Source organism: Tasmannia lanceolata, unplaced genomic scaffold (assembly GCF_043159265.1).
Source record: "Tasmannia lanceolata isolate RefF3 unplaced genomic scaffold, GAP_Taslan_0.1 ptg000018l, whole genome shotgun sequence".
NCBI classification, from domain to species: domain Eukaryota; kingdom Viridiplantae; phylum Streptophyta; class Magnoliopsida; order Canellales; family Winteraceae; genus Tasmannia; species Tasmannia lanceolata.
The window spans coordinates 16,586,732-16,610,040 of NW_027518695.1; the positions used below are offsets into that span (position 1 = coordinate 16,586,732).

General features: G+C 39.6%; 2 protein-coding genes across 2 annotated transcripts; both read right to left on the minus strand.

Moving 5' to 3' along the window:
- Positions 1-6,113: 6,113 nt before the first annotated feature.
- Positions 6,114-10,183, minus strand: LOC143849869 (C2H2-like zinc finger protein). The gene is made up of 2 exons (XM_077359137.1): positions 8,746-10,183; positions 6,114-6,460 (listed from the first exon to the last, which is right to left on the minus strand). The coding sequence occupies exon 1, from the start codon at positions 10,071-10,073 to the stop codon at positions 8,760-8,762; it is 1,314 nt and encodes a 437-aa protein (XP_077215252.1). The 5' UTR covers positions 10,074-10,183; the 3' UTR covers positions 6,114-6,460; positions 8,746-8,759.
- Positions 10,184-16,954: 6,771 nt separating this feature from the next.
- On the minus strand, positions 16,955-19,566 carry LOC143851054 (scopoletin glucosyltransferase-like). Its single transcript, XM_077360374.1, has 3 exons — positions 18,896-19,566; positions 17,972-18,435; positions 16,955-17,540 (listed from the first exon to the last, which is right to left on the minus strand). The coding sequence occupies exons 1-3, from the start codon at positions 19,369-19,371 to the stop codon at positions 17,032-17,034; spliced, it is 1,449 nt and encodes a 482-aa protein (XP_077216489.1). The 5' UTR covers positions 19,372-19,566; the 3' UTR covers positions 16,955-17,031.
- Between the last annotated feature and the right edge of the window lie 3,743 nt (positions 19,567-23,309).

Below are 23,309 nucleotides of genomic sequence, written 5' to 3' on the forward strand. Positions count from 1 at the left end.
CTATAACATCAAAAGGATTAGCCATCAAATATCCCAAATTGAAGCTAATAAGGAGATGAGATGTTTATTGGATTTCCATATCCCTCTAGTAATGGAACAAAGGAAACACATGGTATTCACAGGATCAGGGGACGCACAACAGAGGCTCATGGAGATGAGGTTACAATGATGGCTGACAGAAATGCTTCGCTGAGGGCCCACCCTGTGATCTAGCAATTGGATAAGTGGGCAATCTTGCGAGAAGATGGAAAACCCAAGAAGTGGAAATAATTGGAATGTGAAGGTGCAGCCCTGGCCCATCCACCTTAGCAGTGGTTAACTGGTGGGTTCTTCACAGTGAGGATCCCCGGCAGGTAACTACCGTGACCAGTGGGCCCTTTACAATTCATTTTCTTCGGGACACGACTATATTCTTTAAGACTATACATATGATGGTTAGCCTGCTGTTGGTCCCATTGCCGAGCTTGGTTATGTGAAGTAGATGCAATGAATTCCATCAATGTCGTCCCGGGTGAGGAGTAAAAGACAACGTGAAGTGAATAAAAGGAGAAGTACAGTAGAAGGGATAAAAAAGAGATCAGGTGGAAATGGGAATTTATAATGGAAAGGGACCTTTAAAATTGCATAAAGGCAAGGGCTTGGTTATAATTTTTAAGTTTGTAGGAATTTCGATATTGTTCACGGGATTTATAGGGAGCTCTTTATAAAACCCCATAAAAATAACATCTGATCTTAGACATACCAAGAAACAAATAGATGAGAACATCATGGTATGGCTGCCAAGAAAGCAGTTGTCACTGAGAGTCAAAAGATCATTAAATTAAAAGTGAGAGAGCTCCACCTCAACAAAATAACTTGTTTGACAAGTGAGGAACAAAAATGAGATCAATGACTTCAAGAGGTCCTATTAGGCCTCAGCTAGGGTGCAAGCTTTCAAGTTTGTAGGAATTTTGATACGATTCAAGGGTTAGTGAAGTCAATGTTTTACCTTGTAATTGAGTCGGGTTAGAGTTGAATCCAATACATTTTTTAGTAGAAGACCAACATGACACCCAACACAAGTCAACCTCATGTATAATGAACAAAGAGGACCTACGACTTGACAAAAAAGTGTATTCATGTTTCTTCCTTCTTTTTTTTAATTTCCTTAATTAGAATTAACAAACTAATGCATGGTCTCTTAATGATCTCAATGGTTAAAAACTGCAATACCTTCATCCGCATGATTGTCGACATAGTCGCATATAATTTGAAAAATAAAAACTAGAATGGAAACCTAGAACATGATACAAGTAGGATTCACAAGTTGTCTACGAGAATGATCGGGACATGTGTTCCTTAAAGGCAAGCTCAATAATTATGATCAAATCAGCTATCAATTAATATACCAGTGTCAGGGAAATGGATCCCAAACTCATATTGAGAGAGTTGCATTGAGCCATTGACAATCTTCACGACGTTTTGCTTTTCAAAGAATTGATCAATAACATAAGAAAATTCTTTTCCAGTTCAAATTTAAAGCATGTCTTTAAGAAATAGCACCATCACTTCATAAACAAAGTTGTTGAACTCGATGATTAGCTTCTTCCCACATGAAAAGATAAATATATAACAGGTCTCCATGGTATTATTTTTTCTTGGGAAGAAGATATCAAGATTTATTAATAAAAAGGAAAGATATTACTAAAAGATATCATCTGGCAAGAGAGGCACACTTGTACAAATTCTGCATAAAAACTCCTGACTTTGCCAATTTATCAGCAATGATGTTGGCACTCAGAATGTGAACAAAAGCGATCACTCTCAGTTATAAATATATCTAGTCAATCTCCATGGCCCAAGATTGTCCCTATGGGCTGATGAAATCACACTCTACGAGTCACCTGCCACCTCTAGTTTCCCATGGATTTCCTTCTCTAAGGCCTCTAGAGCTCTGAAAAAGCCCTCAGGGCACCCATTAATCACAACTAAGAAGAAAAGACTTGAAATGCATTACATTGCCCGATGCCTCCACTTCTACCCAAACCCTTCAAGAATACCTTCCCTCTTGTCAAACTCCAAGCATTCGTTAGCGATAAGAACCCCGTCGAGAATTTGTCTACCTTCCTTGAAGTCCCCTTGAAAGGGAGAAATAATTGACACCATCTCCTTACATATCCCCTGCAAGAACCTTAAAATGATTTTATAAATGCTATTTACCAAGCAAATGGGCCTAAAATCCTTTTAGCTCCTCTGTTTCCTCTCTCCTAAGAACGAGAACAGTGAATGTGGGCTTCGATGCCTCCCTACTATAGAAATCATCTATCACTTTCATTAAGTCACCCCATGGTAAAACTGTCCAGGCCCTGAGGGCCAGAGCCTTGTCCCAGTCCATGGAAAATTCCACTCATCTAAGTTCTAACTTCCTCTTTTTGAAATCTCATTTCTAATCTCATCTTTGCTTCCCTCAAGATCTGATTTAAGGAAATGCCACTCACTTTTGGTCTCTATCCGCCCTCACCGTTATAACTTATAATGCTTCTTATAAAACTGACTATATTCTCCTCAATTACCCTGTCATCCTTCGCAAGAAAGCCATCAAGAAAGAAAATTTATTTCCTGTTTACATCTTCTCATCAATGCCATCTTATGGAAAAAAACTGGTGTTCCTATCACCATCTTTCATCCATAGGGCCTTTTATCCCTGCCTCCAAGTTATTTTCTCCCACAATAGGATTTGTCGGCATTCTTAGCATAAAGCCATTAGATATTCTTAGCATAAAGCTATTTGATTTTCTTCTACCTTATTCGGTGTTTCGATTTCTATTTTTTCCTTGAGCATTGTTCCGTCATTAATCTTGTATTTTTTGGGACCTCCTTGGTCTCCTTTTTAATGAATTCTAATTTACCATTCAAAAAAAGCCATTCTTCTGGATATACTATCTGAACTCGTCATACCCACATCGGCCTCCTTATTGAGACTCTTGAGCTTCCCCTAACCACTTCTTTCTTGGCTTTGATAGACCCAAAAGATGTTTTCCTCCAGGTTGTAATTTTCCCTTTCATTGATTGAAGGAGCTTGGAAAAATTTAAAACTTCCCACCTATCCACCTTTGTCTACTTCAATCATTCCAAAATCAGGCTCTTCAGCCCTGGGACCTTCAATCAGACATTGTCGACCCTAAACGGGGAAAGGGAGGCCACCAGCATAAGGGCCATCCAATCCATGTTCCCATTGCTCCAAAGCCTCCTTAACCAATCGGGATGAGCAATTCCTTAAGAGTTTTTTTCCTTCTTTCAGTCTTACCAAAATCAAATCTCTCACTGGCCTCTTCTTCAACTTAGAACCCACCCTCCAAATATTCCAAGATATAACATTCATTTAACTTATTTGAAAAGTCCTCACTTGCTGTTCTAGATGATTTGAAGGTATCATAATCCACTGTCATCCTTGCGCCTTTAAATTCATGTTCTATACTTCTGCTCGATTTTACAAGGGCTATTGTCTTCTTTGATTCGGACAAGAAATTATCCTATATGCTAGTCAAGAGCCAGGTTTTAAATTTCAGTTTCGGTCACCTCAGAAATGGAAATGTTTTGGTTTTAAAGATAGAATTTCAATGGAAATCCTGTAAAATCATGGAAGCATATGTAAACATACGCAAATGATAGAATTTAAAGATAGAGCTTCGAGAAATGCTAGAATAGGCACAAATATAATATTAGAAACCATCACATGAGCAAGACAACCAATCGAAACGGTTTAATTTCAATTCCTTTCCGAATCGTAAAGAGAAAAAAGAAGAAGAAAAGGATACAGCCAAGCAGAGGTGCCCCCTAAGGCGACTGAGGCCTAGGAGGCAAAAGGCAGGATCAACCCTCCCCATTTCTCTGAAATGCACCTTGAGAGAGATTTTGACGTGGGAGAAATGGAGAGAGCCGAAACCCTATTCTTCTTCTTTGGCGGCTCCGCGGTTTGATAATAATAGGGCGGAGAGAAGCCTTTATTTATTCTAACATAACAGTTATCACGGAGTTAAGGCGAACGAACACAGAAAATAAGTGTGCGTGGTTGCCGTTCCTGCGTCTCTCTGTCCAACTCATGTAGCAATTGACGTAGTAGACCTCTCGCATGATTGTTTCAATGATGTATGAAATCAAGACAAGAAAGATACGTCGTAATAAGATCGATTTGCATACTTGGGATTAGCTTATTCTTTGAGAGTAGCCTTTATTTGTGTAGCTAGATTTGGCTGTAGTTAGAGAGGGCTTGGAAAGCACGCAGATATCAGGCAGCTTGAATCCATTAGGTGGCACGGGAACTGGGGAAGGAGAAGACGAGTCCAGGAGTTCAGGCCTACTGGCCAGACAATTTATGCATGCTTTTGATGGAACGGCAGCATCACATGATACCCCAAACTAATGATTGTTGGTAGAACAGTAGGGCATAGAAGCAAACAACAACAACAATCGGTCCAACAACGCGAGCTAATCTTGGGGTTTGTCTCTCTTTCTTTCAATATGATGAGGAAGGTGGCTGCGCTTCCCTCGGTCTCCTCACCGCCCTACTCGCAACTTTATTAGCTACTAGTAGCGTAGCGCTTTGCTGCTATGCCAATTATAAGTCAAGGTAGTGACCGTCACCTTTACCGCGCTGCCACCGCAACTACTAGCAGCTGGAGGGGCCGGATAGGCTAAGAAAGCAAGGTGGAAAGAGGGTGCCTAGATAGCGAGGGACTTTACCCTACCTAGGGAGGGGGACACGAGCTCAGAATAAGCAAAGAACTCAGGCTAAGACCGCCCCATTACTGCACAACTGAACAGCTATTTTCTAAAATAGAATATGTAAGCGGCAACGCTAGAAGATGTGAAAATCCTGCTAACCTCACCTCTAATCATGACTTTGGTGACCCGGTTCCCCAAAAGGGTACATCCGGGGAAAGCGACCGACAATTCAGCGCTCCTTCCTTCCAATTGTCCGGTCCGGTTCACGAATCGGACATGGAATAGAAGGACTAGTTTCGAGGAGACATCGAGCACCTACTGACATGCATTGTCGCACATGTTTTTAGTATATATCAAATTTCACATGTAATTCATATAAATATTTATGCATAATACATGCACCACATTTTGCATGCAATTCATATAAATTTAATTATGCAATGCATACTGATATGGTATACCAATATATACCTACGATTTTAGTTTATGCATTTCGGTCATTTTGGTTTCGGTTTCAGTGGGGGATGGAAACAGAAACATTTTAGTTGTATCATGTCCGTTTCAGTAGAAATTTAAAACCATGGTCGAGGTATCTGCTAACAATATCATATTTGTGGGGAAGGCAAAGGCATTCCACTTTCACCCATTCAAAAAAAGAAGAAATGGACCCATTCATTGGCAGTATAAAGAACATCGTGAATACAAAACTGAAACTAGTCCATAGTCTTTCAACTGTGGAAGGAAGAATTAACCCCATAACTTTCCCTCAAAAGTGTATGCCCCAATCATAAGTAAGGCGCATGGAACACCTAGGAAATTAATTGCGTTCTTCAAAATTGGAGAGCATCTTAGTAAACTTTTTGACCACTTTATTAGACTCATTATAATGAAATTCTTGCAGTAAAAAGGTGTACTAGATAAACCAAGGAAAGTTTGATATCACCCACAAAGTTAGCGACGACGGTATCTGTGGTGACCCAGCCAGCCTAGAGATTTTCGGATGTCGCTGAACAAATAGACCACAATATTTTGCCGGGTATTATTTTCTCATTATTATAAGACCATCTTCAGTTGGCACAGAAATAATAAACTAATACCTATTTGGATAAAACCAAATGTGACATATTAAGTAACAGTCATGCTCGCCGCAAGACTGTTACTGCTATGGATGCTGTCTATGCCCTCAAGCGCCAGGGCAGGACCCTCTATGGTTTTGGGAGTTGATTTGGGTTGTGGGTGTTATTAGGGTTTTCTGATATTGTAAAATTCTGTCATGGGTTTTCTTAAGATGTGGGGTTTTCTTTTTGTTGGGGATTAGGGATGGAGAAATAGTTGGTTTTAAGGCTATGGAATTGGATGTTTATCAATTATTATTTTGACAAAAAAGAAAAAGAAAAAAGTAGCAGTCATTGAATTGAACTTAAATAAATTGACAAATGAGATGCATGTGTAATACCACTTGCAAATCAATGCTTTAAACCTCCACGCTGGCACTTCGTAAAGAAAAAGCAACTTGATGGCAGAATCATCAATCTTAGATGGAGGAAATGTACCTTAAGGTATAAAGCCAAACATGAAACCGTAGTCACTAATCTTTATGCACCCCAAAAGCCTTGCTGCCAATATTCTAGATCAACTTATTATCTACTCACTCGATCACAATAATACCTTGTTGCCATTGAGGTCCACTTCTCCCCCACTGGGTCCTCCTCACCCTCATAATGAAAGCTAAAATGATTATTGTGATGTGGGATCCCTGCATGTAAGCAATCCATCCAATCTGTTGCAGATATCATACAAGTAGAATGGGACAACGTCCCAACGACATTGTAAATGCAACAAACAAAAATCTGAAATCTAGGAACAGAGTCAATATAGAAAGTAACAACCAAAGAAATTTTTAAATCTAGTAATTCCTTCTAAGGAGAGGGGGATAGCCTGGAACATTTCTACAGTGAATGCAGAAAAAATCATATCCAGTAAATTCCTTCTAAGGAGAGGGGGCTAGCTTGGACCAGTTCTATAGTGAATGCAGAAAATATCATATCTTAAAGCAATCAATGTGTGTCCATACGAACTAAAGACATGTTATGATGATATTAGAGATATCTAGCACTCTCGGGCCATTTATCTGTAACACTCAGCATATTAGAATCCTGCCAGATGTAAGATATCTTTTCCTTCTCAAACTTCCTAGCTGAAATTAGAGTGAACAACAAAAGAAATCTCTGAATCAAGTAAATCCCTTCTAAGGAGAGGGGGTTAGCTTGGAACAGTTCTAGAGTGAATGCAGAAAATATCATATCCTAGATCAATCAATATGCACCCTGTACATGTTACAAAGAGAAATACTATACTTATCAACTAAAGACATGTTATGATGATATTAGAGATATCTAGCACTTTCAGGCAAGGTTTAAAATTTCGATTTCGGTGCCGGTTTTGGACTTCCGGAAAACCAAAATTTCGACCGAAATTTTGTAACGCTTTTTTTAAAAAAAATAAAAAATGCATTTTCTCGAAATTTCGGACGAAATTTGGTAAATGGTGAAATATTTAATTTCGCCAAATACCGGTTTCGGTCCCCACCGAAATCCGAAATTTCGGATTTCGGTCGAAATTTAAAACCATGCTTTCAGGCCATTTTATCTGTAACACTTAGCATATTAGAGTACTGTGGGATGTAAGATATCTCTTCCTTGTCAAATTACCTTGCTGAAATTGGAATTAATTAACATGAACATTGGGCATGAATAAAGAAAATGTAAATCATATAAACATGCCCTGAAAGTAGAAAGGAAGCCAAGAGTCCAATTAAAAAAGAAAAAGAAAAAGAAAAAAAAGAAGAAGATCAAATATTAAATAATTAAAATGAGTTATGAATGACCTTAGTCAAATTTGCAACTTATTGACAATCCTCATCCCTAAATATGCAACATTGAGCATGTGGTCTACATACATTAACTGTAAACTGCTGTTATGAACCCAAATCGGTTCGCAACGTGATTGAACTTGTTAGAGAGAAGATCATCCTCTTGAGTCCTTGACCCACTTCGAGGGACGGATCAATCCTCCTTTGTGCACAACCTCTTTCTGGAACAAGTTTCTTCATTGATTTCGAAAAGACTGCTAACATGTTATTTATAAATAGGAAACATACTTGACCAATTCCTCTAAAACTCTTACCCAAGCCAATCTAGATAACACTTATCTCTAAGACTGTTAAAGAGCTAAATCTAAACACTATAAATATTTAAAGTGATTTATGCTACCCCACGCAGGGCCATTTAGGTACGTATCAACTGCTCAGAAAAGCCCTTCTACACTTCAAATAACAAGGAATATCCAGAGGCTGCTAAATTAGGTTCAAGATCCCATTGTACATAGAGCATCGGATCTTACATGAAACAAGAGAGAAATCAAACTACACATTTATTCGAAGGATTACGGCCGCGTTTGGATACCAACAAGAATTAGATTTGGATTTCTCACATTTGCAGTTGAGATTTGAAACTCGATGGGATCTTTCGATTTCCAAATCAGCTACAACAGTGAAAAAAAAATCTGATTTTCAAATCTTTTCTGGGAGACATTATTTGGAAATCCATATTTGTGGCAATTACCTTCACCCTACCCATTCAAAAACTCGACCTTGCTGCAGCAAGACGTCCCTCCCTCCCTCCCTCTCTCGTACAACATGAGCATGAGGATGATTGATGTATTTCGTATCCAAAACTCAAATCCAAATACAAATACAAAAACATGAGGCATCCAAACGTGGCCCAAGTTCCAAATGTTACATTATTCAAACACTGAGATCAAAAGAAGTTATGGACAAATCAGACTCTGATAGTATGACCAAACAAAATACATTACAAATATGTTATGCCAGCAATTTGATGCAAAGCATTCTCAGTTCAGCGGCTGAAAAGAATACAAATATAAAATGTGCAACGAAGAAATGGATCATAATAAAAGGAAGCAATGTAAACCAACCACCAATTCAGCAGATTATTGGAATCCACAGCAATCTCTTCTTACCTATAATCTGTCAATCAAAAGTACCCTTCTTCCTCTCCTCTCCCATCTTCCTCATTATCCCAAGAAAAATCGTTCTCTGTCACCCACTCCTCCTCTGAAAATGCTGAAATTCCAATACCACTCATTCCAGAGCTTGTAACAACCATATCACCAACAACAAGATCATCATACTCATCATCCTCACTCTCCTCATCAAAATGCCTAGAAGAGAAAAACGCATCCTCCCTCCCCGAAAACCCATCGTCCCTCCTCGAAACCAATATGTCTTCATCTCCAACCTCCCCATTTTCAACACTAATCCATGAAACCCACAAATCAGCATGGCGTCCCAACGCCCTCTCCTCATCACCCACAACAACAGTCCTCAAATTAAAATCCCTTGCCCTTCTAATCATATCAGAAAAATCCGAATCGTCCGAGACCAAAAACAACCAATCAATCCCACGCGTCATAGAATGCAACATCTGCCTCTTCAATGCAGAATCCGCCGCCTGAGGCTTATCCTCCACAGTCTTAACAAACACCCCAGCACGCCTAAGCTCCGAAGCCAAACCATACCCAACTTTAGGAGTAATCAATTCCCTAGCAGTTTCCTCATACTTATGATTGCCAGACACAAATCTCTCCTTATACTTCTGTCTCTTCTTCCCCTTTAAAGATCTCATTCGTGCAAGCTTCTTATTTCTCTCCCTCTCATGGAGCTGCTTAAAATGCCTCTTCAGGTCAAAATTGGTACGGCATTTCCGGCCACAGACACCACAGATATGGGGGGAAGAGTCCGAAATTCCGCCGGAGCTCCGGCGCTCGAGGAAGTCCAGCTGGCGGCGTTCCCTGCGTTCTTCGAGGACCCATTGAGGGAGATGAATGAAGGCGTGGCGATTTGCATAGGCAGAGATTTCTACTATATGGCCAAATCTTTGGGCAATTTCTTTTAGGGCCATGGCAGCATTGTATGGTGGACCTCTTGGGGGTTTATTGTCTAAATCCCATAAAACAACTACTTTCTTTTGCTTAGAAGTCCAAACCCCATCTCTATTTTTCACCATATCCACTTCCCCTGCTGCAGCTGCTGTTATGGCTCTCTTTTCTCTTCTATTCTTGATATTCTGCCTTTTGTTTGTGTTAATGGGAGTTGGGTTTGATGGGGATGGTGATAGAGAGAGACCCATGAAAGAGGAAGAGGAGTTGGGTTTGATTGAGTTTAAAACAAGCTTATATTTTGCCCCAAGGGGTTTAATGGTGAGAGGGAAAAGAAGGTGAAAGTTGGGAGAGCGGTGGAGGAGAGAAGGATAGGGCATGGGTGGAAGCTTAAGAGGAAGACTGTCCATTTATGCATTGCAGAGGTGCTACTAAATTTCTTCCCGAGGAACAAAAAATCTGTTTATCACTATGAGAAGGAGAGAGGGAGAGAGAGTTCTCACGGATAAATTATTGGAAAATGACCAAAAAAAACAGAAGAAGGGGGCTTTTGCAAATGAAGTCTTCTACTTTGCTTTATTTGCAAAAAGAGTCTTCTAGTTCCACAATTTGCAATTAGAGTCTTCACTTTTGGGTCGATTTTGCAAATCAGATCATACCGAAATACCCACGGTAGAAAAAAAAATTTCTTAACAAGCCCAAAATGTCTCTGCGCCTGAAAAGATGAAATTTATCTTTTGAAAAATACCAAAATACCCATGATGCTCACGGATATGTTTTGGTAGCGCATGCCGGGCACACCAAGTCAATTCAAACCAATGAATAAAGTCGGGCCCACCAAGTTGACTTATATTTACATGGTACCTAGAGCGCATGTATAGGTTAGGGTTCACAATTTTACGGATTATATTGTGATAGGGTGGGCTCATCTTTTTTACACCTATGGATAGCAGGCCAAGAATGCTATGATTGGGTAGGTCCCACGATCCCCACACGAGCCCATGTATAGAATAGGCCCTGTAATTTTTGTCTTTTCATGTATAAGAATGCTGGTATATACATAAGGAATTTTGGTCTTTTTATAAGATAGTTTGTCTTTTTAAATACAAGGGCATTTTGGTCTTTTTATGAGTAAAGAAATCTACTATGGACATTTTGGTCACAAACCAATGACATGACCTGATTTGCAAAATTCACTCAAATATTTCGACTCTATTTGCAAATTGTCGAATAAGAACTCTTTTTGCCAATAAAACAAAGTAGAAGACTGCTTTTGCAAAAACCCAAAAAAAATAAAAAAATTTGTACGGACTATGACATGGCACGATGTTTTCTAAATTACCAATCAAGAGTGCATATGACGAAAATGTCCTTGATTATCTCTCTCTCTCCTTATCAAATCACCTTTCTTGCGATCATTACCTTTACATTTCAAATCCCAAAACCCGCCTTTTTCCCTCTTCTTCTTCCCACCTAGTTTCAAAAATCCTAAAACCTCTATTGTAGAAACTGAAATCCACCATTTTTAAATGCCAAAAGCTCCATTCCATTGCACAAAACCTTCTTTTTAGATGCCAAAGCCTTCCTTGCATTACACAACGCTTCCATTTGCAACAATTATTGCACAAAAACGTTGTTGGAATCCGAAATCGCTAAAAGCTTCACTACAAACCACCATTCCATTGCACAAAGCCTCCATTATATGGAAAAGTGTGTAATTCTCGCCATCTCCCTTCTCTTTCCATTATAAGGCATGTTTACAAACTTGAATAAAGGTTCTCCACGTTAAACCACTGTCTTCCATTGCACAAAGCCTTCAATCACAATTTAATCACATTTAAATTGCTTTAAACACTTTCTAATCATTGTTATTATTCTGTAAACCACTATTTTCGTAAGATAAACCACTATTGAACAGCCACTAAATGAGTGTTTATAAGTGGGTTATATAACTTTTGCGGTTTACTCAACCTAAACCACTACTGGCGATTATAAACTACTAAATGAGTAGTGGTTTATAGTCCTGATTAGTGGTTAAGAATCCCCAGTAGTGGTTTATAATCGTCGGTAGTGGTTTATAATCGACTGTAGTGGTTTCTAATCCTCAATAATGGTTTATTTAGGCTTAACAGTGGTTTAGAGTGTTTATAAGTGGTTTATATAGGCTTAACAGTGGTTTAGAGTGTTTATAAGTGCTTTATACCAGGTAAGCAGTGGTTTATAGTGTTTATAAGTGGTTTATACAGGGTAAGCAGTGGTTTAGAGTATTTACAAGTGGTTTATATAGAGTAAACAGTGGTTTAGGGTGTTTATAAGTGGTTTATATAGGGTAACAGTGGTTTAGAGTGTTTATAAGTGGTTTATATAAGTCTAGCAGTGGTTTATAGTGTTTATAAGTGGTTTATAGTGTTTATAAGTGGTTTATATAGGGTAAGCAGTGGTTTAGAGTGTTTATAAGTGTTTAATATAGGGTAAGCAGTGGTTTAGAGTGTTTATAAGTGTTTAATATAGTTTTTAAAATAAACGCAACACCATAGGATGATCCAAACCGTCCATTTAATGGGCCACATAGGTTGCATCCCGAAATATCATTTCCATAGGCTGATCTTAGCCCTTCAATCTAAATAGAAACTACATATTATGCAACCCCCCTCTCTCTCCATCCAGTTTTTTCAAAATGAACCATGGCCCACACCATAGGATGATCCAAGCCGTCCATTTGATAGGCCACATCTTAAATAGGTTGTGTCCCAAAAAACCATTTCCGTATGATGATCCTAACCCTCTGATATAAAGAGAAACTGCTTACTATGGAAACCTCTATAGATTGGAGGGTTGTAATCATCCTATACAAATGATATTTTGGGGCACTACCTATTTACATTGTGGCCCATCAAACGGATGGTTTGGATCATCCTATGGTCTGGACCATACACTTCATTTTCAAAAATATGGGTGGGGCCTACGATTGGGCCGTAATGTTACTGTACGACCAACTCCATAGGATGATCCAAACCATCCATTTGATGGGCCACAATGTAAATAGGTTGTGCCCCAAAAATCATTTCCATAGGATGATCGCAACCCTCCAATCTATAGAGGTTGCATAATATGTAGTTTCTATTTAGATTGGAGGTCTAGGATCAGCCTATGGAAATTATATCTTGGGACGCAACCTATTTACGTTGTAGCCCATCAAATGGACGGTTTGGATCGTCCTATGGTGTGACGTTCATTTTGAAAAGTATGGGCAGGGCACGTTTCCTGTTGGGCCCATCAACTGTTCCCGTTGGAGAGAGAGAGAGAGAGAGAGAGAGAGAGAGAGAGAGAGAGAGAGAGAGAGAGAGAGGCCGGTAAAAAGGTTGGGAAACACGCCATATACGTTAAGTTTAACGTTTAGACTTTTGAGTTTTCAACTTGAGGGCATTTTCGTCCGAAACCCACCCAAATCTGTCAACATCACTTCAAATTGGTAATTTAGAAAACACCCCCTGCCACATAATAGTTAGTACAAAGCCCCTTTTTTTTAGTCTTTTTCCCATAAATTATTGAAGTTGAAATACCAATAGGTTAAAGTTTATCAATAAATATTGGCTACTGATATTGGCAGTACCATGTTTTGAATGATAATGAACCGAATTCATCTTGTCCTTTCTCTTTTAATGGCTGGTGACTGTACGGGTGCATATTGGGTCGGCTCAACCTGAACACCATTGGGTTGATTTTGACTTCGTTGGGTTGGCAAGTCCTCGGGTTGGGTTGGGTTGAGTTGGGTTAGGGTTGGGAAAAGATAACCCGATTTAAGTTCAAGTTGGGTTGGGTTACGTTTTCCTTAAGCAACTCACCTGACCTCCGTCCTCTAATTTTATCTTGATTTCTTAAGGATGTGTTTTTTTCGTAGTTTTCTATTTGGCCCTATATTAGACTAAACCCAAAGTCCCAAACTGACCCGATTTGGAAAAAACAGATTGAACGGGTTGGGTTAGGGTTGACCATCCTTGACCTGCAGCTCAGGTTGGGTCAGGTTAGGTCGAGAGAATACTATATCTCGGGTTGGGCTAGGATTGGCCTCAACCCAATCCAACTTGACCCGAGTTGCACCCTTACAATTGGTGAGAGCTGTTTGAGAAGGGAAGTGATATATTCACCCCTTTTTTCCCATGGGACAACCCCTCAACTGTATTTATGACTCCTCTTTTATGCTACACATGAGGTGGCCCAAGGAAGAAAAAGAGAGAATATTTCATTTCCCTTGAGAATTGTAATAGCTTTTCATAACAAGATTAAAAGTGTTAATAATAAAATATTCATAAAAGGTGTGTTCATTTGTTTTACTCCAATAGAAAAGGGAAAAAATGACGTGGCAAATGGAAAGGAATTGGAAAAGAAAGAGAAAGGAAAGCTTGTGATATGGGTGTTTAGTTTATCTGTAAAGAAAATAAACAACCCATAAAAAAAATAAAAATAAACAAAGAATATAAAACTGAGTGTTTTGTTTGTTACAAAGTTGCTAGAAAGTTTACTAAATCTACTATAAACATGTAGAACCCACAAGTGACCATTTACACATCTAATAGGGTGCCCATATATTTAAACACTCCATCTAACAACCTAAAGGACAGAAATTAAGATGACAAAAAATAAGAAAGATGATATCGCAACCAATTCATTGGTAACCTAATGTTTAAACATTTAAAAAACCTGAACTACAATTCGGTCTAAGACTTTGTCAAAGACAAGACAACTCACTAGTCTTTCATGTACTTGATCAAGTCTTTCAACATTTGTGGTTAAGCTCGACTAACAGAAACCAGAAAACAAATTCTTAGGGCATAAATGGAAAGGTGATTCTGACATTGTATTAGATTTATCAAGTGTAAGAATGTTTTGCCATGCATTGGAGTCCATCAATTGGTCATGCAGTTCTTCCCTCGAAACTTTTCAAGATGGAGATGAGTGATGGGGTATAAAAACAGCAGCCTATTAGCTGTCGACACGTGGCCCGAGGATGGCCCACTGCAGACCCCGCGTCAGCAGGGGTAGTTTGGTAATTACAACAGAGTAGGTGAGCTCGAACCTATAGCTGGCCGACACCTGTCCTGGAGTAATAACTCCTCAACTACCCCAGTTTTCCCTCTATAAAAGGGCTTCCAAAGCTCATAAAAAGGGTAATAACTTCTCACCCACCACTCTTAAACTCGCTCTGCACTCCTGCTCATACTGACTTGAGTGTCGAAGGGCCTGTCCGGAGTAACACTCCGGGTTGGTCATTCTGACCTCATTTGCTCTTTACGTAGGGCTCAGCTACTCAGCTCCCTCACCTCGGTTTCTCGGGTACTCCAGCTCGGCTCTTACGTCACTGTCATATCTGTTACCGATTTTAGGCCTAACAATGAGTAATATCTTTGATTGCTCTAACGTGAGAAAAGTCAGACATTAGATCATTCGAGACAGTCAATTACAAGAAGTGATGGCGTTACTTAGCGCTCAAAACTAAAAAGAGCAATAACCATAGCCAAGAACTTTGGAGGCCCAACTTCAGTAGATCAATAGGTGTAACTCGGCCCCAATGGTGGCTAAATCATGTAAACCTTCTTTGGTATATTTGGAAGAATAAAAAACGTTAAAGAAGCACACTGTTTCATGAACGTGAAAGCAACTCCAAACCAAAAGTCTTTAGTAGCTATCTAACAAGGCATATCCAAACCGTTTAAGTAAAGAGTAAAAATAAAGTTTCTAGAAATCACAGTCACAAATGCTCGTTTAATTAGACATGAAGAGGTCATCACCAAGGACTTCTGTGCCTCACTACAATACAAAAGATTCAAGAATCATAGTAAATTGAGTCCAAAATAAAAGAGATGGTAGCAAATTAAACAGGCGTGAGTTCAATTGCAATATCTAACATAGTTCGGCACAATGGCCTCCATCCACGGGCGAGATCACGTTCTTTCACTATTAGAGAAAATAAAACAAGATTACAACAGGATTTACACAATCCCATAAATCCATAATCTTCTTTGCTCTTCCATGGATACACTTCTCTCTCAAATCCATTTCTTTATACAAGAAAGAAAACCCTCATTTTTACTACAAAAGTGACCAGAAGAGAGAAACCAAGAATCAACTCATCTTTCCATCTCTTCCACACTAGAGAAAGCACTCCAAATTTTTATCTCTTGAAAAAGAAAGGCACAAGAGAAAGCAAGAGCCAAGAGGAGACTCACTCTTTTTCTCTTTTCTTCTCTCGTCCCCCAAAAGAGAATAATTGTTCTCTTGCAAATTTTAAATTTGTTTCTTCTTCCCAGGTTTCCACGAAAGAAACAATTTTAGAAATTGTTTTTCAATCGTTTGGGAATCAAGACATAACACAACATTGATTAATCTTTAAAGATAGCCAGAAGAATTCTTCTCTTCTTAGATCAATCCTTACAGATAACCAATAGAATTGCTTCTCTTCTTCGATTATTCCCTAAAGATCATTGCATGCAACATAAATGGAAGCTTCCTCCCTCTTGGAAATGGGAAGAACAGTGATACTCTCTCTCTCTCTCTCTCTCTCTCTCTCTCTCTCTCTCTCTCTAGTCGACTGGACTAATCAAGGAATTTAAGTACACATGTAAATGATTATGACAAGCATATGACTCCTTGATAATTTTTTTAGATCCATCCTTAGGGAGAGTCCTGTAAATAAAGGAAAGACAGAGAGATTCGTTCTTATGTTCTTTATTGGTGTCTTTAATCTTGTTTCCAAAAAAAATTTGTCCTCGACAAAGGGTATACTACGTAAAAATAATACTTAAGTTGGCCATGTTTGGCTTCCATGAATTTTTTTCCATGGATTGTTTATTTTGTCCAAGCTGTTAAAGAGGGTTAAGGAGGGTGGGAGATGGAGAAACAACAGAGGGCATGAGTGAAGAGAGGGTGAGAAAAGGCTGAAAAACAAGGAAACAAAGTTCTAATCAAAATACAATTTATTTTCCCTACTTTCTAGTTCAGCATTTAGCATAAAATTGGGTTCGAGTGGATTCCAATTCATTTTTTAGTAAAAGCTAAACCCGAAATTCTATGAGTGGGTGTATAAGCTCGAACTCCTCATCCCATCCTTATATTTGATCCAACAGTAGCTCACTTGTTGAGAAGCTGCTGTTCGATCAAATATCAACGGTGGTACTTCCATCGTACCACTTTAAAGTATTTGTACGCCTATTCATTAAATAATCTCTCTCTCTCTCTCTCTCTCTCTCTCCCTCTCTCTCTCTCACCTTTTCATAGCCAAACCAACCAAATATTAAGACAAAGCAATCTTATTACAACATGATGCTAATGGAGGCTCAACTCAATAGCTACACCCCTGCAATTCCACACTCATTTCCTTCCCCTTTCCAACCGCGCCTTGTCGAGCTCACCAATCAGGCTACTCATATCAACAAAAGATGACCCACCTTCTTCCATAGCCCTCCTCGCCATCTCCCCCAACTCTCTCACCCTCTTCCTCATCCGTTCCCCTTCTTCTCCTCCCCCCATAACTCTACTCATCGCCTTCTTTATCTCCTCCCTTTTTATGAACCCCTTGTTCTCTTCCATCTCCATAAACCAAATCCGAGAACCCACCTCAACCCCAACCTCCAAAACCCGTGTCACAAGCTTCTCGTTAAAGAACTGCTCTGCAAAAACTGGCCAAGTAACCATCGGAACGCCAGCGGTCACGCTCTCTATGATCGAATTCCAGCCACAGTGAGTCACGAAACCTCCAATCGCGGGATGGTTCAGAATAAGAATCTGAGGAGCCCACCCAATTTTAATCAGACCCTTTTCTCTCAATCTCTCCTCCATTCCATCTTTCAACCATTTCAACGAAATCTCATCTTCACTACCTATAGTTAAAGTATAAAAGATTAATTAATGTCATCCCCAACAGCTTAAGCTTTTGAAGTAATTGGTTGTTTCATATGCATCAGAGCAAAGGTTTTGGGTTCAAAACTCCTTAATATTAAAAATTCATATGTAATGGCCAACCCAAAAACGAGGGCCCACATGTGCTATCTGTAGGCAAACAGTGAAAAAGAGGAGCCACACGTGCAGGGGCCGAGCCACATATAGCATGCCCCCTAAAGGTGCTAGTGGCCATGGCCTCCAATGACCAATGCAAGCAAGTGTAAATTAGTCCCCCCCACGCCACCCCCCAAGTGTAAATTCCTGGCTCCGCCCTGCACATGTGAGCTAGAGGGGAGTGTTGAAAGTATAAAAGATTAATTAACACCATCTCCAACAGCTTAAGCTTTTGGAGTAATTGGTTGTTTCATACCTATAATCACCCAAATGAATGGCTGATCGGAGGCTTCCAAGGCCGACCCAATTTCCACCAATTGAGAATCCGAAAACCGGCATAAACTCCCAAAACAGAGATAGATAACTGAATTAGTTTCTCTTCCATCAAGCCATCTTAAACACTTGCTTTCCTCAATTGAAGCTTTTTTCCCTCTTTCGGTGTTTCTGTTGCATAGAGACACTGGCCCAATTTGCCACGCCTTCTTTCCACTGTTTTTCTTATAATGATCTGTATAAATTGTCTCCAACTCATAGAAGCTATTTGTCACGACACCATAGCTTCTCGCAATGGAGTCTGCAATTCCACCCAATACAGCGGTAAAATCGTTTTGGGTTTTCATGGAATCAGGCAGTTGGGATCTTGTAAGCTCTATTGGGTGAGGAAGATCTGGCACGATGAAGGTCTCTGTATCAGAGGCCACCTTCTCGTGGGGTTTATACCTGTTGAAGTATACATGATTAAATAACACCATCTCTAACAGCTTAAGCTTTTAGAGTTATTGGTTGTTTAACGTGGTATCAGATCAATTGCCCCAGGTTCAAAACTCCTTGATATTAAAAATCCACATGCCACGTGTAGGCCAACCCTAAAACTATTGAACTCAAATTTAAACATAATTTTGGCTCCAATAATCGGTTTGGCACTTACAACCGGTTGTCATAATCTTAAAAGAACAGGACCAGAGTGTTGAACTGTTGAAGTTCAAATGATTAAATAACACCATCCCTGACAGCTTAAGGCTCTGTTCGTTTAAGATTATGAAAACTGATTGTGAGTGCCAAACTGATTATTGGACTCAAAAAGTTGAGTCCAATAATCAGTTTGGCACTCACAATCGGTTGTCAGAATCTTAAATGAAAAGGGCCTAAGCTTTTGGAGTAATTGATTGTTTCACAATACCGATTCAGATTATCAGTGACGCAGGAGGAGAAGAAGCAGCTCCCATCAAAGACGAGCCTTGGTATGTCGAATTTGACGGCGGTGTCGATGGTCCACGGCAAGAACATATCGGAGACGATGCAATCGGGGAGTAGTTCTCCGACAAGTTGTTCGAATGGGCTTTGGAGCATGTTTATGGCTTTGGTGACATTTGAGATCATGGATGGAGAAGAATTGGGTTGGAGATTTTCTGATCCTTCTGGCAGACCCGCCTCGGCATAAGGGATCTGAAGCTGTTGGAGTTGGATTTGGTGACCTAATTTTTGGGTTTGGTTGATGGATTTTTGGTGAAAGGAGGCATGGAGAGAGGTGGTGATTATGGAAACCTTCACCCCACGCTTTGCAAATAATATGGCCATGTCTATCATGGGATTCATGTGACCATGAGCCATGAGAGGGAAGAAGAAGAGGTGAAGCTGATGAGCTTCTGAACTCATGCTGAATTATTTTTTTGTGATCTGAGTGGAGAATCTAACAATTCTTAGAAATACACTTGCTTATGGTTCTACAACTCTTTCCTGATTCTTTCCAAGCAAGTATCAAAGTCCAAACCAATATCTTGTGGTCCTCATACGCATATCGTGGAAATTTCTTCTCATAATTGCTCTCTACTTTTAGGGCTGGTGTGAACTAGTCATTTGGTGACACAAAACTTTCTGCTAGTAGATCTAGTTTTTCATGATTTGGTTATCTATTTTTTTGTCTTTTTTGGAAATAATAATCTTCAATAAATAAAGAAAGAAGAATAGCTACACATTCTTCAATAAATAAATAAAGAAAGAAGAATAGCTAGTGCATCAATGTCATGATTTCACATGCATGTATGTCTCTTTGTGTGACCCAAAATTTGTATCTTAATCCTTATAGTGGTGATTGTCTATCTAGCCATTCTATTTTAATATCATTCTTTACCCAAGTTGCCTATTTAGCAGTTGGGGTCTTATTCTCATTGCAAAATGCTAAAATTGAAGTCACTTTTATATTCCTCTCTTATAGATGCATATCTGGCCACACTTCTGCCTCAGTTACATGATAGGTTGCCACGATGTAGACAACCCCATTTTGCCAGTTCCGAACTACTTATAAGTCGCCACGATGTAGACAACCCCATTTTGCCAGTTCCGGACTATTGATAGGTCGCCACGATGAAGATTCCAATGAGGAATTGGGTTGACTCTAGCTGCTACTCAGACATCCAGCCAAAGGTCCTTTGTGGAAGTGAAAAGTGATAAAATTCCATGTTTCTTGAATCCCTCAACCAAACCAGATCATCCCATACACATACAACTTCTACAATTCAGAAAAGTCCAGCTTGAAAACTAGTGAAAATCCAGAACCATCGAAACTTATGCATCCCATTGCAAGGACATAACTTGCGATTGCACCATTTAGATCCCAATCATAAACTACATCCCACATCAAACTTTGAAGAGAATTTTGTCATTTTTACTGCCTATGAAAGGCCCATTAGACATGAACGAGGGGAGAGCTTCCATGCACTGAAAAACTCCGAAATCCCATGATAGGGTATAAAAAACAGCAGCCAGTTAGCTGTCGACACGTGGCCTCAAGATGGCCCACCACAGGCCCGACTGTTGCACAAGGGCAATCTGGTAATTTCCTGAATAGTAGGTAAATTTAAACCTATAACAGGTCGACACCTGTCCTGGGATAGGTAATCCAACCACCCCAGGTTTCCCTCTATAAAAGGCCTTCCAGGGCTCAGAATCAAAGGTAATAACTTCTCACCCACTCTTAAAAACAAGCTCTGCACTCCTGCTCATACTGACTTGAGTGTCGAAGGGCCTGTCCGGAGTAACGACTCCAGGTTGGTCTTCTGACCTCGTTTGCTCTTGTGTAGGACTCAGTTCCTTCACTCCGGTTTCGCAGGACTCAGCTCCTTCACTTCGGCTCCTCGGGTCCTCCAGCTCAGCTCTGACGTCACTGTCGTATCTGTTACCGATTTTAGGCCTAACAGATTGGTGCCATCCGTGGGACCACGAACTAAAAGCTGTTCAAATCCCCTTACAAAATGGCAGGACGGAGGAATGCTCGGGTACCAACTGCACGGACTACTAGAGCCGTGCTACCTCGCAGGACCCGGAGTGAGCGAATCGCCTCACAGGTGGTGGCTACTTCTGCTACAGCAGATCAGAGCCCAGCTTGTTCAGAACATCTCAATCCCACACCCACTATGGATCAAGTTCAAGCTCTTTTTCAGGTGGTGATTATGGATACCTTCACCCCACGCTTTGCAAATAATATGGCCATGTCTATCATGGGATTCATGTGACCATGAGCCATGAGAGGGAAGAAGAAGAGGTGAAGCTGATGAGCTTCTGAACTCATGCTGAATTATTTTTTTTATGATCTGAGTGGAGAATCTAACAATTCTTAGAAATACACTTGCTTATGGTTCTACAACTCTTTCCTGCTTCTTTCCACGCAAGTATCAAAGTCCAAACCAATATCTTGTGGTCCTCATACGCATTTCGTGGAAATTTCTTCTCATAATTGCTCTCTACTTTTAGGGCTGATGTGAACTAGTCATTTGGTGACACAAAACTTTCTGCTAGTAGATCTAGTTTTTCATGATTTGGTTATCTATTTTTTTGTCTTTTTTGGAAATAATAATCTTCAATAAATAAATAAAGAAGAATAGCTACACATTCTTCAATAAATAAATAGAGAAAGAAGAATAGCTAGTGGATCAATGTCATGATTTCACATGAATGTATGTCTCCTTGTGTGACCCAAAATTTGTATCTCAGTCCTTATATGCTCTGTTTGGTTACGTTTTTTTGAGTAAAATAGCAGGGAATGTAACTCTCCTAATTACCCGAGGGGTGTTTGGTAGGGATTTAGCAGAAATTGGAATTTTGACCGCCGGTTATGTCGGGTGATGTGGAACCCTCGAAATTCGCCGGACGAATTTTCCCAAATCGAAGAAAAAATGGGAGAATTTATCAGGAAAATTCTTTTTCACCGTCATTGTCATAACTTTCTACTTTTGCTTGTGGTTTTTTCCGTAATTGTCATATCTTATTACATTTTGTTGGTATTATTTTCGTAATTTTCAAACTTTATAACCATTTCTAGGTAATTTTTCATTTAAAACTTTATAACTTTGCTATTTTACTTTTTTTTTTAATGATTACTTTTTTTGCTTATTTTTGCTTTTGCTAGCAACCTTTGCCCATGTGCGCATCTTTGCACAAGGATGGCCACATACCGAGAAGTGGCATAGGAGAAGTTTGCTAGCAAATTTCTATAAAAAAAAAGAAAATGTTATCAACACTACTGTTTTCTTATGAGGGCACTCTCACTTTATTAAAAGTACGGTATGGCCCACACCATAGGATGATCCAAACCGTCCATTAGATGGGCCATAGCCTAAATAGGTTATGCTCCAAAAATCATTTCCATAGGATGATCCTAACCCTCCAATCTGAATGTTAGAGGGTTGATCCTAACCCTCTATAGATCGGAGGGTTAGAATCAACCAATGGAAATAATTTTGGGGCATAACCTATTTAGGCTATGGCCCATCTAATGGACGGTTTGGATAATCCTATGGTGCGGGCCATACCGTACTTTTTATAAAGTGATGAGTGCCCTCATAAAAAAACAGTAGTGCTGATAACATTCCCCAAAAAAATCTTAAAAAATACGGTAAAAAAACTCATGCACATCTCCTACCCCCAACCAAACAACGTCGGGAAGATTTGCTCACAATCTCCCCGTTAACTGATTTCCTTTTGATTTCCCTTTGACTTCTTCTTCTCTAAATCCCCCAACATCTACCAGCATCCAAACAGAACAATAGTGATTGTCTACCTAGCCATTCTCTTTTAATATCAGCCTTTACCCAAGTTGCCTATAGAGCTGTTCGGATCTTATTCTCATTGTAAAATGCTAAAATTGAAGTCACTTTTACATTCCTCTCTTATAGATGCATATCTGGCCACACTTCTGCCTCACTTACATGATAGGTTGCCACGATGTAGACAACCCCATTTTGCCAGTTCCGGACTACTGATAGGTCGCCACGATGTAGACAACCCCATTTTGCCAGTTCCAGACTATTGATAGGTCGCCACGATGAAGATTCCAATGAGGAATTGGGTTGACTCTAGCTGCTACTCAGACATCCGGCCAAAGGTCCTCTGTGGAAGTGAAAAGTGATAAAATTCCATGTTTCTTGAATCCCTCAACCAAACCAGATCATCCCATACACATACAAGTTCTACAATTCAGAAAAGTCCAGCTTGAAAACTAGTGAAAATCCAGAACCATCGAAACTTATGCATCCCATTGCAAGAAGCACATAACTTGCGATTGCACCATTTAGATCCCAATCATAAACTACATCCCA

Bases quoted from the DNA above. Each gene is read 5' to 3' on its own strand.
- LOC143851054 (XM_077360374.1), bottom strand. From the start codon at position 19,371: ATGAGTTCAGAAGCTCATCAGCTTCACCTCTTCTTCTTCCCTCTCATG. The intron at 18,436-18,895 runs GTATTGTGAAAC...ATACTTCAACAG, and splicing joins GTCACTGATAATCTGAATCG to GTATAAACCCCACGAGAAGG. The intron at 17,541-17,971 runs GTATGAAACAAC...CTTTAACTATAG, and splicing joins ATTCATTTGGGTGATTATAG to GTAGTGAAGATGAGATTTCG.
- LOC143849869 (XM_077359137.1), bottom strand. From the start codon at position 10,073: ATGGACAGTCTTCCTCTTAAGCTTCCACCCATGCCCTATCCTTCTCTC.